A 23,901-nucleotide genomic window follows, 5' to 3' on the forward strand; every position below is an offset into this window, starting at 1 on the left:
TAAAGTGGTTATATACTTTTTAGGCCACTGATGATGGAATATGGATTCCGAAAACGTTTTGTCTTCATGACATAGCCCGTTTGGGTTTTTTAATTTATATACCTTTTATAAAGGATTTTAACAAAAATTTTTTGTGATACATGGTATACAGCCAGGCTACAGAAACTTAGTTTCCTCGTGAAAAAACAAAAACGTGAACATATAATCAAACAAAACAAATAATAATCTCTATATCTACTATTTCTCTAAAAATGATTTTAAATCTAGGAATGAGTGTAATGACCAAGAAAGACAAAAATTGTATTTCTACAATTCCTGCTCAGAAAGCTGAAAGATTAGTGCATCCGCTTTTGGAGCAGAATGATTTTTTAAGAACTTTTTATGAATGTTTTCTGATTTATTTTTTATATATATTTTATTACAGAATATTTTTTTTACAGATTATACTGGATTCACCAAACTGTAAAGGTCGTTCTGGGTGTTCTGCTATTAAGACTGCTTTGGACCTTTGGGTCAGCTTTATTTAACCTGTGTTTTTAAATTATAACTTTACCTTTAGATTACTTTTATTGTGATTTTTTATAACATATTTGTATTTATTGGAGAATCTTGACATGATAATTTTTGTATAGAACTTTTTAATAAGATGTATGTTACGGTGTAGCATTTTTAAAACTTATTATTTTAATGTTATCTACGCACATGTTGTTATATATTTATATTGTAATGTTTTATAATCACATTATAAAATAAAACAAGTATTTTTTAAAACAGCTTTTGTTTAAATTTCACTTTTATACTGCCGGATGTATATATAAATAGGCAAGCATAAAACAGCAGGGTTAGATTTAAAAAAACAATAAAAAACACATTTTATTTGCTTTTTATAGTGGTAATGAATTGCCACTATTTTCTAAACTTGAATAAAACTATATAATATACAAAGATAAGTAAATTTCATTAAAACGCCACTATGAGAATTCAGCTAGACAGAGATTTGCAAACTCCATTAATTAGAATTTGTAGAGGTGTCAGACAAAGGGATACAATCTCACCCAAAATATTTACTCTGGCGTTGGAAAACATTTTTAAATCTATAGACTGGGACAATAAAGGGATTTGTATAAACGGGAAATATTTAAATCATCTAAGATTCGCCGATGATGTACCCCTGATGTACCCCAGCAACAACTATGGAACAACTATGTTGACCAACTGACGTCAGACCTAGAAAAAACATCTCTTGAGAAAGGACCAAAGAAAACTAAAATAATGACTAATACAGAAGACAGATCAGTAATTACCATAGGTGGAACAAACATAGAACACGTCCAAGAATATATTTACTTAGGACAAGCTATCAGAGCAGACAAAAGTCACCAGACTAAAGAAATAACCAGAAGAATAAGAATGGGGTGGGCTGTGGTCCTACCTGTTCTGACATATGGTGCCCAGACGTGGACGTATACCAAGAGCAACTCAGATAGAATAAAGAAAACTCAAAGAGCTATGGAAAGACAAATGTTGGGAATATCGTGGAGAAATAAAAACAGGAACGAGTGGATAAGATGCAAAACCGAAACAACAGACGCTGTCGAACATGCACTGAAATTAAAATGGAAATGGGCTGGGCATAACGAAAGAGAGGATGGAAGATGGAATAAAGAAATTGGCCGCTGGAGACCATATACTGCAAAAAGGTCAAGAGGTCGACCGCAAATGAGATGGAAAGATGACATTGAGCACAGAAAAAGACAAACAGAAGACAGAGACAAATGGAGACAAATGGGAGAGTTTTGAAACACATGAATAGATTTTGGGCTATAGATAGATAGATAGAAATTTCATTTCCTTTGAAACTTATGTTTTTTCTACTTTATTGATTTGTTTGCTCATTGTTTGGACCTCTCTAGGAATATTGAATGTTTGAGAAAAAATATAGAATACTTATGAGAACTCTAGCTTATAATAGAAAGTACTGAGACAAAACTTAGCTGATCGATTTATAATGTTGGAAATACTATCAACAGCGAAACAGCGCAAAGGTGCAAACAAGAATTAAAATATGTGATCTTTATTGTCTTTACTTTTCTAAAATATGGAAAATATCGATAATATTAGATTCATGTAGACTCTTTATCCGAAATATGCCAGAAATACTATACTCATTACATTGGTCTCCTAAAATTAGTTTACGGATAAAAATGACAATCTACAAGTCGGTTCTAGAACCAATTTTGACGTTCGGATCTGAATGTTGGCAAATTAAGATTAAAGAGAAATAAAAACGAAGTGGTAGAAATCGACTATCTAAAAAGAGCTTCCATAACACTACTATTTAACAAAATATATACCACTGGAATCTTTCCAGAAGACTGGCTTAGATCGTCATTTATACCTATACCCAAGAAAAATAAAGCAAATAGATGCTCACAGTTCAGATTAATTAGTCTAATAAGCCATTTTCTGAAAATTTTACTCAAAATTGTACATCAACGTATATGCAGAGAATGCGAAAGAAATCTGAGCGACAATCAATTTGGATTTTGTATGGGCTTAGTTCGAGAGGGGCATTATTTGGCCTCCAGATATTATTACAAAAATGCCGAGATCCACGAACGAAACACACAGAACTCATAGAAACCCTAACACAACATGGTATAGACCATAACACAATGGCCCTTATTAAACAAGTATATTGGGATCAAATGGCGTCGATTAAAATAGACAATCGTATAACAGCAGATATGTCAATAAAAGGAGGAGTTCGCCAGGGCTGTGTACTTTCTCCACTATTGTTTAATATGTATTCTGAAAAGGTCTTTCAAAATGCCCTCTAAAATATTGAAGAAGGAATAAAAATTAACTGAATAAACAAAAATAAAACAAAAGTAATGGCCGTTACACGTGCACCAAATGCCGACGTTAATGTGTATCTACAACAAACAGATAGAACCGGTAGATAGAATCTTGGTTGCTGGATAACAAACAATTTTGACTACGAAGTTGAAGTATGTGCTCGTATATAGTGTGCTAGGTCCGCTTTTCAAAGAATGAAAAAATTCCTAATAAACTTGTTGTAATAAAGTTGTAAAAACATTCATTTATTCCATATTGCTATACGAAGTGGAAACATGAATTCTCGGAATCACAAGTATGAAATGTGTAGAAGCCTTTGAAATGTGTGGGTTTTTCGAAGGATGCTGAAGATATTTCTTGGACAGAGCACGTGACCAACAACGAGATGCTGAGAAGAATGGGGACAGATAGAACTCCTAAATATTGTAAAAACCAGAAAAATGTGTTATCTAGGACATATTTACAAATTAGAAAAATACAACTATCTATGACTGTTAATGAAAGGGAAAGTGGAACGAAAAAGAGGTCCAAGAAGAAATAAATGCCCCTTGCTAAAAAATATAAGAGACTGGAGAGGCATGGATGCATATTCGCTACTAAGAACAGCTCAAGATAGGGAGCAATTTGCTGTAGTTATAGTCAACCTTAAGTAATGGAGAGAGCACCTTAAGAAGGAGAAGAAGAGCGTGTCGGATATCCAGACTTGATCACATCGCAAATGAGAAAATAAGAAGAAGAACAGTAAGAATTTACAATACCGTGAATACAACTGAATCCAAACAAATTTTATGGTACAAGCATGTAATGCAAATTGAAGGCGAACGATAGCTAAAACAGGCCTTAAACTATGTTCCATGGAATAAAAAGAGAGGAAGACCAGCATTAGAATGGAGTGAAGGGATCAGAGGAATAATAAGAGATAGAGCCATAAATAAGGAGGAATCTTTCTCTCTTGTCGTTTCTCCATTACTGAGGATCGTGATTTCTTTTAATATTCCTAACAATTTTTCTCCATTGGTATTGATCTTCAGCTGCTCTGAGAGCTTAGCAGCTGAGAGCTTCTTAATTTGGTCGGACCATCTAGTTGGATGTAGGATGTATTATCTCTCCCACGTTATTCAATATATACAGCGAATACATCATGCGCATTGTATTCGACGGATAGCAAGGAGGAATATCAGTCGGAGGCCGAAAAATCAGCAATCTTTGCTATGCTGACGACACTTTAGTACTAGCATCATCAACAAAAGACCTTGAATACATCATGAACAGACTAGATACTATTAGTCGTGAATATGGACTTAAAAAGAATGTACAGAAGACCAAGGTCGATCGAATCGATCGAATTAGAAATAACGCCCAGGAAATACAAAATGTAGCGGGGTTTGAAGTGGTAAGCCGTTTCAATTACTTAGGTTCTGTTATCACAAACAATGGTGGATGCGAAGAAGAGATACGTCGAAGCCTTACAATGGCCAGATGAGCAACGGTCAAACTTACTAAAATCTGGAAAGATACGGAGATAACCAGGAACACGAAACTGCGCCTAGTACGGACGCTTATCTTTCCTATCGCTACCTATGCATCAGAAACTTGGACTATTAAAAAGTCCGACTCACGACGTATAATGGCCTTTGAGATATGGGTATATTGTAGAATGATACGCATACCCTGGACAGCACATCGCACAAATGTCTCAATATTGACAGAACTCGACATCAATACTAGGCTTACCACAATCATCAACCAAAATATATTGAGGTACTTTGGACACATTACTAGATGAATGGAAGGCATGGAGAGGTTGGTGGATAAAGGCAACGTAGATGGTAAAAGAACTCGAGGAAGATCGCCGCTGCGATGGTCAGACCAAATAAAGTGCGCTACCGGTTACTCTCTGTCTGAGGCAGCACACCGCGCCCAGGAGAGAGAAGAATGGATAGTAACCATTCGTCAAATACTATAAAGTCACCACATCCTTACGAAGGATAAAAGATAGAGGAGGAGGATCTAGTTGGTGATCGTCCTCTTGATCTTCTCCCCGGGACGTTTCCAGAAACAATTAATCTCTCCAAACTATCGTCACCTCTGAGAACCACGTGACCGAAAAATTGCAGAATACGTTGCAGACATATCGTGGACAGCCTTTTTTGATCTAGACTTGTTTTAGAATGGATACGTTTGTCCTATGAGCTGTCCAAAGCATGCGCAGCATTCTTTTCCAGCATCACATCTCAAAGGCATCAAGTTTTTGGCGCTCGCGTCCGCAAAGAGTCCAAGTCTCTGCCCCGTATAGAAATATTGAGAATATAAGGGCATTTACCAGTGGCATCTTGATATTTTGAGAGATAGATCTGTCTTTTCACACTTTAGTAAGGTGACTTATTATCTCTTCGCAGGAGATTGAACATTTTTTGCTCATTTGCTGCTATAAGTGTAGTGTCATCAGCAAATCTTAAATTGGAGATTTTCCTACCAGCCACTGTTACTCCACCAGCCCATCCATCTAAAGCCACCCTCATGACATGTTCACCATAAATGTTAAACACGGCAGGTGACAATACGTATCCTTGTCTAACACCTCTCTCGGTTTTAAATTAGTTTGAGAACTTCTGATCTAGTCGTACTGATGCTACATTGGACTGGCAGAGATTTTTAATAAGTATCACCAGGTGCATTGGTGTGCTTATTTCTATTAAAATGGACAACGGATTTATCTAGCTTACACAATCAAATGCCTTTTGGTAGTCAACGAAGCATATATACGTAGGTACTTGAAATTCTCTAGACTTTTTAATGAGTTGTCTTAGGTTCAGGAATTTTTCCCGTGTACTTAAACCCTTTACAAACCCCGCTTGTTCCTGAGGTATTTGGTAATGTAGATGTGTTATTAGTGACAGTGTACAATAGTTTTCACATCTGGTAGTAATTTTTTTTTGTGTAGCGGGATATAAATTGAGGTGCACCAATCAGATGGCTCTTTTCCTGAATTCCAAACAGCGACGCAGGTAGAATGGATGATATGTAATCCTTTGTTACCTAGTAACTGAAGTATTTCACCTGGCATTGAATCAATGCCTGGGGATTTACTTCTCTTTAGCGATTTAACTGCATCGCTGACTTCAGCGAGTAAGACAGTAGATTCTCTAGGGTACTCAAAGGGCCAATGCTTATTTTCTGCTGGTACCTCGTTATTTTTATAAAGCTCGTCACAGTAGTTTCGCCATGTTTCCAATATTTCATCAGCATCGGTCTTTAGATTACCTTCCTTATCTATTACAGACCACGTTTGAGATTTAAATTCTCTGGTAAAGAGAAATGGATTTTCCAAAAAAGGTTCTGTGAAACCCCGGTAGATCTACAGGGTGAGTCATGAGGAACTTTACATACTTCTACCGTATGTAGAGTCCCTCAGGGAGCATATCATGTGGCCACTAAAAAATGTCAACTCCTCTTCTTTATTAATTAACAGGGTGATTTGTGTAATTGACCATTTATTTCATTTTACTGTAGTGTTTATACGGCTCATTTGATTTTTTTAATTTTTGCATGATACAGTACACTACTATCAAGCATTCGACTGGTATTAGCTAAACTAAAAAATTCCAGGACTGGCTTTGGAAAAATTAATTTAGAGATTCGTATTAAATATTACACCCTGTATAAATTTTTTTAAAAATGCAATAAGTGATTTTCAAACTATATAAATAGCCAATGAAAACGACATATGCGACAATGTTGTCGCACTTTTGTTAAATTTTTAGTGAACGATCAAATCTTAACAAAAATAGAACAACCATAATGAAGTATCAAATTATAAGGTATTAATTTAAACAAATGTTATAAATTTCAAACATTTTAATTAAAATGAGTTCCTGCAACATAATCTAATACGTAGAAAATTAACATCTTTACTGTCACTGTGTATTATCTCTACGATAGAATCAATTGTTTTTCAATTTTAAATTTTTACTCATAGATCGTATTGGGGCATTATTTTCGATAAATAATAAATTAAATTGATTAAAAAGTCAAACCTCTTGTATGTGTTAGTTTTTGTTGATTGTAAATGATTAAAATTTTATGTCAAATAATAATACATTGCATCAACTGTACTAAATAAAAATAAATCTAAAAAAGTTTAAAATGAAGGTTAGCGTTGACCGTTTGACGTTTCTTGATATTTTATACCCATTGTCATTATTGTCATTATCAATTGTTATTTATGTGTACAAGAATACATATTTCTTCTGTCATATCTACGTTAAGTACATTGTGTTAGTTTTGGTAGAGCTTTTGTTACTTTCGTTCAAAATGCCACATCAGTTTTCGACCACAGAATATGCAGACATAATATTTGTTTATGGATTCTGTAATGGGAATGGTAGGGCTGCTAGTAGTGAATATCGCAGTAGATTTCCTAATCGACGAACTCCCAGTCATCCAACATTTGGGTCAAATTTTAATTATTTGCGAGAAAATGGCACTTTTCCTAGTGGAACAACAGAGCGACATGTAGATGAAGCGCAGGAAGATGACATTATGGACGCCGTTACTATGAACCCTACAATAAGCACTAGACAAGTAAGTCGAGAACTCAATGTTACTCAATCAAAAGTAAGTAGAGTCTTACAAAAAAATAATCTATACCCATATCCATTCAAATGGTTCAGCGACTACATGCTGGAGATGAGATCGATAGGTTGGAATTTTGTAGATGGATTAACAATAATCGACCAACGCTATACAGGACACTATTTACAGATGAAGCCCATTTACCAGAGACGGGATAAATAATTCACGAAATTCACATGTGTGGGCAGAAGAAAATCCCCATGCTATTCGAGAACGTCGTTCTCAGTTAAGGTTTTCTGTTAACGTGTGGATTGGTGTCATAAATAACCAATTAGTAGGTCCTCACTTTTTTGATGGTCCTTTAACAGGGCAGGTCTATTTGAACTTTCTACAAAATATTTTGCCGAATTTGCTTGCCAACGCGAACGTTGGTATCCGAGGGATGTACTTTCAGCATGATGGGGCACCCCCACACTTTTTACTGGCAGTGAGACAACATCTCAATAATGTTTATGGCAACAGGTGGATAGGACGTGCAGGTCCTATTTCGTGGCCTTCAAGATCCTCTGATTTCAATCCCGTTGATTACCATATTTGGGGACGATTGAAGCAACTAGTTTACGCAGTAAATATTAATAACCGACAACAATGAATTGATAGAATTATACATTGTTGTAATACTATTAGAAACGATCCCCAGAGTATCCGTAATTCAATACGTCAACTAACAATTCGGCAACAAAAATGTGTACAGGCTGCAGGGTTCCATTTCGAAAATGTATTTTGAATTATTTTTATTTTGTTACCATTATTGTATCTTTTCCAGTTCTAATTTATGGGTTTATCATAACTATGTACAAATTTTTAGTTTTTTTTTTTTTAAATTGTTCTTCGTTATTGTTAGTAGTTACTGTTTTTTGTTGTGTAGTGACTCAGTTTATCATTTCAATTAAAATGTTTGAAATTTATAACATTTGTTTAAATTAATTACCTTATAATTTGATACTTCATTATGGTTGTTCTATTTTTGGTAAGATTTGATCGTTCACTAAAAATTTAATAAAAGTGCGACAACATTGTCGCATATGTCGTTTTCATTGGCTATTTATTTAGTTTGAAAATCACTTATTGCATTTAAAAAAAAAAATATATACAGGGTGTAATATTTAATACGAATCCCTAAATTAATTTTTCCAAAGCCAGTCCTGGAATTTTTTAGTTTAGCTAATACCAGTCGAATGCTTGATAGTAGTGTACTGTATCATGCAAAAATTAAAAAAATCAAATGAGCCGTATAAACACTACAGTAAAATGAAATAAATGGTCAATTACACAAATCACCCTGTTAATTAATAAAGAAGAGGAGTTGACATTTTTTAGTGGCCACATGATATGCTCCCTGAGGGACTCTACATATGGTAGAAGTATGTAAAGTTCCTCATGACTCACCCTGTATAAATATAGACTCTTTACTTACTTGCTCAGAGTTCGATTCGATATAAGCGAGCAGCTCTCTGTTTATGCACCAACAATAATTTCTTTGTAAAACATAAAACATAAATAGTAAGATAGCTTTATGAAGAACATCGTAGCTGGAGGAAATATTAAACTGGATAATATAGGTTAATAAGTTACCATAAGTACTAGATATTGTATTTTATTGTAAATAAATCAGTCAATGATACAGAACAATCTGAGTACACATCAGCACAATCACTATTATTTTTTCCAAACTTCTCGGCTTGTAACAATTTTTGTGTAAATGATTTATTTATTTCTCCTTTTTTCTTAGAATTTTCATTGAGATCCAAAGATGGCCTAAAAAAAACAATAATAATATAAATTTTAAAGAACTTGAATCTCTTATTTTACAATAGCATCCTATCGCTCCAAAATATTACTACAAATGATAATTATTTCACTATACATGAGTTGTAATAACAAAATATGAAAGAATTTTTTTTTTCGCATATATCTCAAGAACCATTAGTTTTAGAAGAATTGTGTGTAGGATATAAAAGTTTTGTAATTAAATTTTACATAAGATGATGCTAGTTTTGAATCTTAAAAATTATTATTATTGTTGAATCAATACTAAAAAACACAAAACAATAGTAAAAAAATGTTTTATTTGTGAGTTTACTTTCCAATTTTATACATGAAAAGAGTTAAAATTAGTATTTAAAGAGTTATTATTATTTTCTAAGAATACCACAATATTTAATAAAAAGTAATTAGTTTAAAATTACGGAGTTATAAGCAAGCGGAGAAATACTTACGTAAAAACAAAATGAACCAGTTTCTCCAGCAGTGTTTCATCATCTTTAATATGCAAAGGTGTCTCGTGTATCTCACAAATTGATCTTAGGAGACACTGTTCACCTTCTAACCCGAAACTAAAACGTTAATGTATATTTATTAATATGTTTATCAAATCTAATGAATATGTTAAGTAATTAAATTAAAAAATAAAACACTTAATTATAGTTGATGGATTAGACCGTTACTTGATGGAAATTCATTTTATGTAACAATAAAACACTGAAAACTTGGTTTTCAAAACTTATTCAAACTTCAAAATGGAAGTTTTGAAAACAAAGTTTTCAGTGTTTTTTCTTAGCCTTCTGTCGTCCATGTTTGGACATAGGCCTCTCCCAACTCCTTCAATCGGTCTCTATCCTGAGCAACATATTTCCAATTTGTTCCGGCTATTCTTTTAATGTCATCAACCCATCTCATTGTGGTCTTCCTCTTGGTCGTTTACTTTCGTAAGGTCTCCAATGTTGTATTGTAGTATTCCAACATTGGTCTTTTTGTCTAGCTGTGTGGCCCGCGAAGTTCCATTTAAGGTTGGCAATTTTTTGTTGCTATGTCCTCGACTTTTGTTTTGGATCTTACCCAGTCGTTTCTCTTTTTATCTGACAGTCGTATACCTAACATTGCTCTTTCCATTGTTCTTTCTGTTGTGGCTAGTTTATTCATGTTTGCCTTTTTTAGGGTCCAGGTTTGACATCTATATGTCATGATAGGAAGGATGCATTGGTTGAACACTTTGCTCCTCAAGTATTGGGGTATTTTGCGGTTCTTAAGTATCCAACTAAGTTTTCCAAATTCTGCCCTGCATATTGTTACTTAATTATAACTTGAACGTTTCGACTATTTGTCATTTTCAATATCGCCCTTTAATTAAATAAAAATTAAGTAATATACTTTATATTTATGTCTGCATATGGAATGCAAAAAGTGGAATCTAACCCTAAATACATATTGCAGGTACTTCAAACTACGAGTGGTTCATATCTTATCTTAAACATCTGCCAATGGTGCATTTAAAAAACAACTTACTTGATTACATTATGATACATATTGGAGAGATCTTTGATATCGGCCTTGTTATTAATAAAATTTTGATCTTTTTTTATGTGAATCATCTCCAGTATGCATATATCGTTGTAGTTCTGTTCATTTACAAAATCTGTACATTTTCAAAATCAAAAGAATTGCTATTTTTTCAGAGAATGCTTGGCTATGGCTGTAGTATTTAATTTGTTGGTTTTTACACTATGTTTGTGTGCAACAATCCTTCTATGTAGATATTGGAGTGTTTGCCCAATATATGTTAAATTATAGTATTTACAATTCATTTTATAAATAACACCTGACTGATGATCTTTGTTAACATTAGGTTTAAATTTTAAAAACTATTTCCGGATATTTTTAACTATTTATGTCCAACAAATGATTGTCAATATCCGAAACGGATAAACACCGAAAGAAAAAGTCAGATGGAGTCTGTGCTGGAGTCAAACAGGGCAAATCAGTATCTAGCCACTAAACTTTGCTTACCATGAGCCGTTAGATAGATTATTAAGCAATAAAAAAATAAAATTAGAAAAAGTTCTAGATACAGTTTCATAAAACACTTCAAGTTTCGCTTAAAGTGTCATAAATGTCATATATACCTGTTGTAGCTACCACGACTTGTGGGAAACAAGCAGAGACTGTCTGTATACGAATTTGTATCTTTCCCGAATATCTGATGAAGCAGGGTATAGGCGAAAATAACGTTATAGGATCCTAATGATACCGATTTATACATGGAAGTTTTGACGAATTGTACTGTTGCGTCATATATATGGCCTTTCAATATATATATATATATATATATATATATATATATATATATATATATATATATATATATATATATATATATATATATATATTTTACATTCTAAAAAATTTGGGACAGGTTACAAATGGTAGATCAAGCTACACAAAAATAAATCTGACAAAATATTGCGATAATGAACTTCAGGAAATAATCGTATTATTTCCTGAAAGTTGTTTTAGGAATTATGTTCTAACTAAAACAAGAACAAAAAAATTACCTCCCGAACTTCTTCAGGCAAATTGTCTCGAAAAATTTAAACTATTTGCCTTCACAGAAAACTGCACTTTTGCATCTTATGGTTAAAAGAAAAAAAGTTATCTTAGTAATTTTTAGTATTCATTTTAATGATAACAATAATCCTGTAGGTGGAGATTCATATAAACCAAAGTTACTGACTTGTTATAATAAGATTGAACAGTGAGTTTATATGATTGACAAGTTATGCGCAACAAAAACTATATTCGCTCCGTGCGTGACTGACGCGAGACCTACCGCCTTCATCTGACAGTTTTGGACCTACCAATTTTCAGGTTAAACATATGACATATGTTTGACATTGTTAAATTTATGCGAAATTGACAATTATTAATAATTAACTTTTTAATTATATTTTTTCAGTTTATGTACAAAATAAATGTAGTATTAAAAACTGGGTTTCTCAAAATTCATCATAATATATCTTTTCAACCACAAACGGAAAAGAAAGGGAAAAATCTAGTACTGGCAAATCAAGTTTTTTACGTGAAAAATCATATATTTAAAAACAGTAATAGTAAAAGTTACGATATAAAAGCTAAAGTCATCAGGCACTCTGCAGCCTTGAAGCCTTATAAAATATCATTTAAGGTAAATTATTTAAATTTTTCCTATTTCAATTGCATAAAAATTAAGTTATGTGATATTTACTTTTTCATATTAATAGCATGGATCCATCTTTTTCTTTTCTCTAATTTATATGTAATCTTTGGGAACCTATTAAAACTACACTTACTATTTTTGCTATTATTAGTACAATTAAATACGCAATATGTATTTGCACACATTTTTGATAAAATTTATGCGTAAAAAGGTAGGTCCAATGGTGTTCAAAGGTGTCATATTTCGCCGCTACGCACGCTGGCATCGTTTCAAATTACCCCTACCATGGTCACGCACGGAGCGAATAAATTGTGAAAGGCAAATGGGAATGCCTATTTTTGACACGTTGGTCATCATGAGTACGGTACAGCCAAGTTTTAATAAGAAAAAGTGAACCAACTATTGTCAGATATCAGAAAAACAACAAGATCAATCAATCAAATGTTAGTGGCTTACCTTTTTAAAAATTTCATGATATACTTGTATACACTTCTTCGTCCTAAATAGAAAAACGAATTTTTTTTTCTTGCTGCAATAGTTTGTGGAGTAAAATTAGTTAAGTTCCATGGTGGAGCATAGTTAACTTGGGCAACTAAACTCAAATTTATGGATCGTCGTGGCAATACCAGTGGTACTGAAAGTCCTGTACTAACCTTAAATAATATTTTAAAATAACCATAATACTATAATAAGTAGCCAATAAGACAACATAAGAAAACCAAAAATTGCTAAGGTAGAAGCGTTATTGCTATCTGTCATAAGAGATACATAGTTTAGACATCATTAATGTCTGAACATTTAAGCAATCTTTTAGTCAATAGTTCGTGTTTGGTTGTGTTTTTTATTTCCAAATTATCGTGTAGATGAGATAAATAAATATCAGGAATGGAGCTTACCTTTTTGAAGACTTTTGCTAAACTTTTGAAGATGATATGGATGTTTATAACCATCGGTAAAATTAGAAGTGCAGTGATTAGTATTCAGTGTAGTAGTGTCTGGGAGCTCAGAAGAGAAGAAATTCAGAAACCCTGAAGAATACGTCAGAGAGGATGTCGAAAGCTCGGAGCAATCATAATCGACGTGGTTCAACCGGGAAGCCTGTTGAATTTAATATTAATTCTTGTAAAAATATTTATCTTAAAAGTTCATATGTTTATCCTAAAATACTTGAGAGAGTTAATTCCATTAGAAGCCACAGACTACACTCTTTTGAAGGCAAATAGAAGATTTTTAGGACCACAGCAACATCATACCACCTTTTAAAACAATTAAGGGACATTAAGCACGTACTTATGACAAAAAGATTAATATAATTCTCCAACATCTGGAAACTAACTTGATTCCATTTAACTTAAGATGTCTCCACCTATCAATCCTTTTAAAAAAATTTAAATTGTTAATATACTCTAAAAAGAAAGCTCCTGGTTATGAGCTGATTAATGGAAGTTTCTTGTATGAATTAACACAAAAAGCAATCTTTTTGTTAACACAAATCTACAAAACTGTATTAAGATTATTATTTTGCTGTTTAAGACGTTATTTTCCTTCACACTAAAAAAGGGCTTAAGTTATTTTATTCTATAAAATGAGCAAACCTTTTAAATCCATAACTTAATATGTTAAACAACCTAAAAATCACCAACGGATTATTCAGATATAAAAATATTCATAAATATACATGGACGCAAGAAACACGAAAGCTGAAATCGATAATAAACTACGTAATAGTCAAACAAGATACCACAATAAAGATAAAAGATGTGAGAGTCAGAAGAGGAGCAGAATGTGGAATTGACCATAAACTACTGACAGCAAAAATGAGCATTAATTGGAAACATAACAAGACCATCTCTATAGAAGAACCGTTGAACACTATAAGAGAAAAACAATACAATATAAAACTACTACAAGAACAATCAATACGAGAACTATACAAACAAAAATTGATAAAATTCAGGTAAGGCAACATTAACAATTGAAGAAAAAAAGCAACTATGAAGAAAATGGCTGACTACAGACAACGATGAAGTTTATAAAGAATATAGAGAAAAAGATAGAGAAGTGATAAGACAACAATGAATGAAGAATGGGAAAGAACCTGCTTAAATTTTGGAACATACATAGGAGATACAAGAACTTCGGAGTCATGGAAAGTACTGAGAGGATTGAAACAAAACTCAAAAGAAATAATTAAATTGGGAAATATACAGGACAAAGAATGGAAGGACTATTACAAGGAACTGTTAACAGAACAAAGACCACAATTCATTGGAAAAGAAAACAGGCGAAGACGAAGCAAATCCCCACAACAAGAAATAGAAATAACAGATAGGGAAATAAGAACGGACATAAAAGCAATAAAAAAATAAGAAAGTACCGGGACCTGGAGGCGTCTCACCTGAGCTTATAAAGTACTCTTCAAAAAAATTACACCGAATGATAAAATGGATATTTCAGAAAGCCATAAATGGAGAACAGCTCCCAAAGGAATGGACTGAGGCATACATGACATCTATATTTAAAAAAGGAGATATTTACGATGAGAAAACTACAGAGGAATAAGCATTATATCATCAATAGGAAGATTATATGGGAAGATACTACGAGAAAAGATAGAGCAAGCGATATAAGGCAAAATTGGGGAGGATAATGCAGACTTCACGGCAGAAGGATCATACATAGACCACATATACACAATGGACTAACTGTTGGAAAAGAAAAAAGCAAAAAATAGGGATATACATTTTGCATTTGTGGACATGAGAAAGGCGTACGACTCTGTACCAAGGTCAGAACTTTGTGAGGCAATGTACAAATTAGAGATACAGGTGGAACTTATAGAAGCTATATAAGCTCTGCATTAAGAAAATAAAGTGTCCATTAAAATGGGAACAAGAATCATAGGAGACTTCACCACAACAAAAGGGCTCCTGCAGGGTTGTTCCACATCTCCAATTTTATTCAAAATATACTTAGAGAAAGCCTTGACTACATGGAAAAGAAAATGCAAAGGCATGGGAGTAATGGTACGAAAGGAATACCCATGTACGTTAAGCTTTGCAGATGATCAAGTAGTGATTGCACAAGACCAAGAAGACCACAGTTACACGATAAAGAGACTACAAGAAGAATATACCAAGGCTGGCCTAAATATTAACCTCACGAAAACAAAGTACCTACCTACAAGTGAAGAAGACATAGAAGATCTACAGATTGATGACAACGTAACAATCAAAGGAAATGATAAATTCAAATACTTGGGGTTTATAATCACGAAAAAGGCAACAACAGAGGAAGAAATTACACAAAGATTAGGACAAACAAGAACAGCAATCCGACAACTTAACTCAGTATGGTGGGATAGACACCTAAATATGAAGACAAAAACACAGATTTAAAAAACATTAGTGCGAAGTATTATGAGATATGGGCTGAAAATTGGATTATAAACAAGAAAAACAGCAGTAAGATAGCAGCAACAGAGATGAAATGAATAAAGCACAAAATATTAATAGAAATAGACATACTAACGTATATAGAACAAAAGAGACTAAAGTGGTATGGACATGTAAAAAGAACTAGCGACAGCAGATAGATAAGGAGAATAACCGAATGGAGCCACATAGGAAGGAGGAAAAGGGGACGACCACGAAGATCCTGGAGTAACGAAGTAGACGACGCGATGAGTAAGAGAGGCCTAAACGATGGAGAATGGGGCAACAGAGAAAGATGGAAACGGTTGAGCGAGAGAAGGCAGTGAATACTATAGAATCCCTGAATATATATAACTTAACATAAATTCATTAGTTTAAAAACTAAAAAACTGCTAAAATTTTTAAGAAATTATTAATAAATAAGTTTAGTTCTTTTGCTTAGTTCCTAACTACCAATTTGGTTTTCGACACAAACACGCAGCAATTGATCCAGTGCACAGAGTAATTAATATCATAAACCAGGATCTGTAGGAAAAGCGCTATTGGTCTGCAGTCCTTTTGGACATCACACAAGTTTTTGATAAAGTGTGGCATACAGGTTTGCTGTTTAAAATTAAACAAAACTACCATTTAAATAATAGAGAATATTCAAATTTTACACCATCTAACCTCCAACGTTCTTTGCTGGACATAGGCCTCTTGCATACTCTTTTGCTTAATTTGATTTTGCAAAATCTTAACACAATTTGAAGTCACTCTTTTTATATCATCGGTCGTTATTCTTACAGTAAAGTCTGCTAGTCGTTAGGTTAATTTTTCTCTTCAGCTCGATCCTTTGGATGTCCCGACTTATTCTGATTTCATGACCCAAATTCTTGGAAGTCAACTGACTTGATGTCAACTGAAATATTTTTGCTGTGGACTAAATTGGTCATAAATTTAGGTTTTGAAAAATTTATTTTAAGACCCACTCAGTATGAAGCTCCTGGAGCAATATCTGTACCTCTGTGTGATACACTCTTGTACCATCTTCTGATTAGTGCTCCTTAGCAATATTTTCTGATAATACCGCCATGCTCTCGCCACACAAAATCTGTTGGTAGCATCTAGAACGTTATAAGAGAGATACACTTAAATAATCAAGACAAATCACAATCCGATAATTCGATATATCTCGGCATCCATTGATAGATGATTTACTTGAAGAAATTACATCTTCAGTAAACGAAAACAATTTGGATTAAAATCAGGGACAGATACACGGGAGAAGGAAAAATCCCCACCACGAAGATCCAGCATTAAAGAAAACCTATGTATGCCTCTTATGTAGCTTGGGTTTATCTTTTTTATGTTTTTTGGTTGGTGTTTCATTAGAAATTCCCCAAGTTGGAAGTTTCCCCTTTGGAAGTTGGAATTTTCCCCCCAGGTTGGAAGTTTACCGATTAAAATAAAGACACGGTAGTGGCTACTTGGAAGACTTTAACTATTATTAGAAAATAGACAATTAGCGTGAATAGCCATCTGGACTTATATCAGTCGAAGGTCCTCCACCGAAGACAGGTTGTTACTGCACTATAGTATGTCCTAAAGAAGTCATACATCATGATCTTCCAGTGAGTGCTGTGCACGAAGAAATATAAAGTGTAGCTCTAGGTATTTAAATCGGTTAGAGATTCACCCGCCGCTTGGATCCGCAACAAAACAAAAGTGATCGATGTATTAACGCAGATAGCAAAACTTAAGTGGAAGTTCGCTGGACATACCATAAGACAGAAAGACGACAGATGGAATAAGATGATTATACACTGGAGACCATATAGTTACAAACGAAAAAGAGGAAGGCCACAAATGAGATGGTCAGATGACTTGAAGAAACACGCAGGCCCGAAGTGGATACAAACTGAGTACAATAGAGAGACGTGGAAGAAGAAAGAGGAGGTCTATGTCCAAAATTGGACAGCAAGGGCTGTATAGATAGATAGATAGAGAGATTCACCCAAATTCTGATGCAGTAAACCTACTGGACAAAAGCAAGAAAGTAAGAAAGCTTAAATGATACAAACCCTTGGAATTACACTAAAGGTAAAGTTAATTAGTAATGTACCAGTACTGGTAATGTTGTTAATTTATCTTTAATTAAATTATCGAATTTGATTATCGTTCAAAGAGAATCGATTGCAAATCTTTACTTGGGAAATTAATAAAAATTATGTACGTCGTTATTACTGTCTCAAAATTATAAATCTAATTCTAGCATTAAAGATTAAGGATTAATTTATAATTTTAATAATATTAATTGGGAAAAATGATGAATCTTATATTCTTAAAATATTAATTGATACAAACATTTATTTAACTTACTTGTAACTGAGTATATCGAGGAAATAACAAATATCTCTTGAACAACCGGTGTTCGCCAGTCACAGTAATACTTAAAAAGGCAATGATTAATATAAGCATCCAATTAGTGTTCATTTTTTAAGACGAAATTCCTTAGACACGTTCGTAAGACTAATAACTTAAGCTGAAGTTTCGTATTAGGTTTATTTAAAAAGGTCATTAGCACGTTGACCCATCGGTAATCCAATTTGATGGATTAGTTAAATATTTATGTTTGAGATATAGGATTAACAGTTCTCGGTTATGCTGTATTTGTTGGAACTATTATAGGGTATCGAAGGAAATTTTAAAACGCGTACCTTTTGTTAGTTATTTAGTTTTTGAATCTGATATACATAATGTATATAAAGGGTGCTGCTGATTTTAAAACTACAATTAAAATTGGAAAATAATCCACACGCATTGCGGTGAAAATGTGTAAAAGTCGGAACCCAAATTAAAAATAAAATATCCTAAAGAGGTTCTAACTGAAATTGCTAATGATCGTTTATAATGTAATTTGATAAGTCAGAATGTGTTAGACTTTTACAAACAGAAAACTAAAAATAAATAAATAATTATGACAAACTTTAAATATGATCCAGTTCGAGACTCATTAATAAGGTGTCGATAAATTTCAGCTCCGAATAAAATGTGTATTTTGTTGGTATATACCAAAAATTTAAATACAAGTTTGTACTAAGAGTGAAACTAAAGTGTTTTCTAATTACAGAAGAGAAAAATTGTAAGTACAATTTTTATTTGATCCAGATAAAACCATTTAAAGGATTCTATTGAAAACTAAACAACAGAAGATCTATTTTTATTTCAAATAAAAACGCCGATAAGCCGGCTTAATTACTTTAAGTCAGTGGCGGCTCTAGTATAATTCTATTAAATGAAGAAATTAAAAATGGATAACAATTTAAAAACAGACACGTAATCTCGTCTAGGGGTCCGTCAAGACATTTATTTTAACAGACAAACAATACTGGACCACGGATAAGGTATTGTTACATATAGGATAAACAAAGGGTACAAGTCTAACCCTATACACGCTCATGAAAATTTTCATGAAAGAGTACCAGATTTATAAAGCTATGCATGTATCTGACAAAAATTCTATAATTAAATTATATATTGTTACAGAACCTATGGCTAACAAGGACTGTATATTATATGGAGCGTATGTATTGCATTTAGTTAATTTTGTATACAGGGAGTTTGAATGCTGACTAAATTTAGGACATTCAAAGAAGATGTGATCGAGGTCACCTAGCTTGCCGCAATCTTTGCAACTATCATCATCGATGACTTTAATTTTAAATAAATGGCATGGGTAGCATGCATGTCCAAAGCGTATTCGATTTATAGTAGTAATATATTTACGAGAAGCTTTGAAATTCTGAAACCAGGCTGTTTGAGGTAGAGTTGGTTGTAAAGAGGTATACCTTTTATGGTTTGTAGAACAGTAATGTTTCCATTGCTCTTTCCATCTAAGTTGCTGATTTTTTTTGAAAATCGTAGTAACATCTGATGTGTTAAGGATATATTTCAACGTAGAGCCAGTTGTTACACTCATTTTAGCCAAGTGATCTACATATTCATTGTGTTTGAGACCAATATGTGCTTTGACCCAAATAAATTTTATGTTGACTCCAGTCGATGATAAATGATACAATCGGTCTTTTATTTCAAATATGTAGGGGTTGCTAAATGTTGAGGGTAATTCAATGTTTTTTATGCTCTGCAAAACTGAAAGGCAATCTGACAGAATTAAGATATGTCTATTACAGGTATTTTTAACATATTTTAGAGCTTCAAGTATAGCTATTGATTCCGCTGAAAAGATTGAAAATTCATATGGTAATTTATACTTGAATTCTACGTTTGTAGCAGGTAAAAAGTAAGCGCATCCAGTCCCTTCTGTTGTTTTTGATGCGTCCGTGTATATTACTGTGACTTCCCTATAATCTTGCAGTAGAGATATTAGAAGATTGCTACTCATAATGGTGTTCTCACTATAAGTGGGTATTATAACCTGAGTTCTGTGGAATAAAGAATAGTAGTCTAAGCTTCTGTCAACCGTGTCCAATTTCTTGAAAAAAATAGGATTATTCTGTAATGCCGTGCATAAAGGCGGGGAAGGTTTTTTCTCCCAATATTTGTTTGTAAGATCTGACTCGTTAAGTTGACGGACGCTTGAAAACAACTGGGAGTTAGTTAATAGAATTTTAAGAAGGCTTTTTTCACTTAAAAAATTTCTTCTATTTTCCAGGGGTAGCTCAGCGGCTTCAACATATAAGGGTTGTATAGGGGTTGATCTCATAGCACCCAAACATACCCTCATAATAGAATTTTGAAACGTGTCGATTTTTCTTAAAAGGTTCTTAGAGGCGGAACCATAAAGAATAGCACCGTAATCTAGAATAGATCGTATATATGCGCGACAAAACAACAAGGATGTTTCTACATCGCAACCCCACCACGTTTTAGTTGTCATTCTGAGGAAATTGCTGCCTTTGTTACATCTATCAAGCATGTACTCTATGTGTTGTCTCCAAGTTAACTTCTTATCCAAAATAAGGCCTAGATATTTGACATGATTTTGAAGCTTAAAACATTGATCGTCCAGAATGATATTTTCATTTGTAGGAATGTTATGTCTTGTGAAGATAGATACTACTGATTTTTCTATAGATAAATTGAGACCATTCTCTAAGAACCATGAAAAAAGGGATTCACATACTTTGCTAAGGCTTTGTATACAGGTTTCATATTTTTTGTTTTATGTATAGATGCAGAAATCGTCGGCATACTGTACGATTTTGAATGAACTGTTATTTATTTGGATGTTATGTATGTCAGAGCTGTATATATTGAATAAGATTGGAGATAAAACTGAGCCTTGTGGTATACCTTGATAATTATATCGCGGTCCAATTAGCTTGTTATTATGATCTCTTACATAGATGATCCTCTTTGTGTAAAATCCAATTATTGTATCCACGAATGCGATTGGCATATGAAATAAATTAACCATTTTATTTTAAAGTTGACAAGCAAACTGATTCGTATGCTCCCTCAATATCCAAGAATAGTCCTGTTAAATAGTTGTTTCTAGTTAAGGTATTTTGTACATCTACCACAATGGTTGTTAGAGCATCTAGTGTTCCAAAGCTTCTTTTATAACCAAACTGATTTTCTGGTAGCAAATTATTTTTTTGTACCCACCAATCCAGTTTAAATTTTATGAGTCTCTCTAGAGTTTTAAAAACACAGGAAAGTAACGATATTGGTCTGTATGAATTTGCAATATTTGGATCTTTACCAGACTTTAGGATAGGAACCACAATGGCGTTTTTAAATGAATCAATAACGATGTTATTTTGAACGATGTCATTAAATACCTGTAACAGCAGATCTTTAGCGGCTCTTGGTAGGTTGATTAACATAGGGTATTTGATTTGATCAATCCCTGGGGAGGTATTATTGCAATTTTTGAGAGCGAAATCTAATTCAGATTTAGTGAAAGGTTTCAACAAAAAGTGATTGGATTGGTGACTTTGTTCGGATTGGTTAGAGAAATATTGAACCCAGGGAGGAGAAACTTTATTAAAGAAGTCATCTAAAAAAATAACATCTTCAGCACCAACGTTTTCTTCAACATTAACCTACTCTAATGCCGTAAGCAGCTTTAACTTTCCATCTAAAGAACAAGCAATTGTTTTGTAATCAGTACCAGATATAAAGATACACGAATACATAACAGCAATAGGAACTTTGGTACAACCAAAAAATATCATCTTCGCGTCCAGAATTTCAAATAACAGAGTATGCATTTATCTCAGTAACACTACAATCTTAGAAAAATTACTAAATAATCACAAATCCGTTTTAATACAAGGAAACGACATAGAAATTAGAAGATTAATTACTCCTGTGAGCCGACTATTGATATCAAATATCTGCTCCAGTATTCCAAACACTATTATCGAAGAAGAGCTCAAAAAATTGAAGCTTATTGCAGTGTCTAAAATAAAATTTTTAAAAGTTGGTATGCCTGAATCTGAATACAGTCATATATTAAGCTTAACTGCTCATCAATCCAGTACTCCTGCTACTTCTTCAACCAGACCACTACCAAATACCTCTACCAACTCACAAAACCTACCCGAATCACTATCTAATAATACCAACATAATATCACATACTTCTATAAAAAGACAAATGTCAACATCTCCTGAAATAATAGAGTCAGAAAATCAAAAAATAATAATTCCTGCTCCAAAGAAATCTGCACCTAAAAGGATTAAAAACGCTTTGAACATCGAAACCTCAATGAAACCCATAGAAGCCATTTTATCGTCAGCTACTATTCCTTACACAGTAAAATACACAGAACTATGCGACTATATAAGTTCCTTGAAAACGTAGCAAAGGATTATACAAATGACCTAGAAGGACTAAGCGCTGAATTGCAAATGGTACACACAAACACAAACGACCGACGTCTTAAAAACAACATTTCAAAGATCTTAAAAAAGATACATGGAACAGACAACTCTTCTATTACTGAAGAAGAAAGCGACAGCAACTCTATCCAATAACGAAATTCATAGTTCAATGGAATTTGAATGGCTTTTACAGCCATATTGAAAACTTAAAAATATTAATCAATGAATTCTCACCTTTAGTAATATGTTTACAAGAAACACGACTTTCTAATAATAATGTAAACTTGAAAAACTATGCACCATACATCAAAAATAGACCGGTGCAGCAAATAGCTAGTGGTGGTGTTGGCATCTTTGTGAAATCTACGGTCGAATCCAAAGAAATTCCGTTAGGTACAAATCTGAAAGCTATTGCCGTCTCAATATTTCATCATTTCAAAATTAACATTTGCAGTGTATATTTACCACATCCGGAAGAATCCATACTCCTAGAACTACAAAAAGTGATAGAACAAATTCCATCTCCTAAATTAATTCTTGCTGACACAAATTGTCATAACGAATCTTGGGGATCTGCGAAAACTGACAAAAATGGCAAAACTCTATTAGAAATAATTAACAACCTAAAACTGGTGCTATTAAACACAGGAATGCCTACCCTTTTCAACTCATACAATAGCACGTTTTCAACCATCGATTTATCCCTCAGCATTTAGCACCACTACTTGAGTGGAATACACTTTCACACTTATTTGACAGCGACCATCTACCAATTTTGATTACTCATATTAAAGACACAAAGATTAATACAAAACCATATGAAACATGGAAATTAAAATCAGCGGATTAGGAAAAGTACACTAGTTTGATAACTGAACGAATGAAAGGCTTCAAAATATTTTAATGATATTCTAATAGATTCAGCCAGAGAAGAGATTGGAAAATATCATATTGACACCATTGCTACAAATAACTTAATTACTTCAGATAAACTAGAAATTTTAGAAATCTTAGTTGATCACTATCAACTATGTATATTCGAGCACTGATCAATACAACTCTACATTCCTAAAACATAAAGAAAAAACCGAATTATCACAAATCAAAATAGGAAATATTTTATGCCCTCTCAATATACCGATTACACTAGATGAGTTAAACGAAA

General features: G+C 33.2%; 2 protein-coding genes across 2 annotated transcripts in view; one reads left to right on the top strand and one right to left on the bottom strand.

Moving 5' to 3' along the window:
* LOC140444934 (fatty acyl-CoA reductase wat-like) overlaps window positions 1-771 on the top strand; it is a 97,058-nt gene extending 96,287 nt beyond the window's left edge. The window contains exon 8 of the mRNA XM_072536640.1: window positions 441-771. Within this exon, the coding sequence (XP_072392741.1) occupies window positions 441-540 (100 nt within the window). The 3' untranslated portion in view covers window positions 541-771. The remainder of the gene's footprint in view (window positions 1-440) is intronic.
* Window positions 772-9,077: 8,306 nt separating this feature from the next.
* Window positions 9,078-18,568, bottom strand: LOC140446261 (uncharacterized). Its single transcript, XM_072538799.1, has 4 exons — window positions 18,262-18,568; window positions 12,923-13,119; window positions 9,714-9,830; window positions 9,078-9,252 (listed from the first exon to the last, which is right to left on the bottom strand). The coding sequence occupies exons 1-4, from the start codon at window positions 18,373-18,375 to the stop codon at window positions 9,078-9,080; spliced, it is 603 nt and encodes a 200-aa protein (XP_072394900.1). The 5' UTR covers window positions 18,376-18,568.
* Between the last annotated feature and the right edge of the window lie 5,333 nt (window positions 18,569-23,901).

The sequence above is a fragment of the Diabrotica undecimpunctata genome, chromosome 7 (assembly GCF_040954645.1).
Source record: "Diabrotica undecimpunctata isolate CICGRU chromosome 7, icDiaUnde3, whole genome shotgun sequence".
NCBI lineage: Eukaryota > Metazoa > Arthropoda > Insecta > Coleoptera > Chrysomelidae > Diabrotica > Diabrotica undecimpunctata.

Coding starts and splice junctions, on each gene's coding strand:
- LOC140446261 (XM_072538799.1), bottom strand. CDS start 18,375: ATGAACACTAATTGGATGCTTATATTAATCATTGCCTTTTTAAGTATT. Junction 13,120..18,261: donor CTCGATATACTCAGTTACAA/GTAAGTTAAATA, acceptor ATATTATTTAAG/GTTAGTACAGGACTTTCAGT. Junction 9,253..9,713: donor CTGGTTCATTTTGTTTTTAC/GTAAGTATTTCT, acceptor TGTTTTTTTTAG/GCCATCTTTGGATCTCAATG.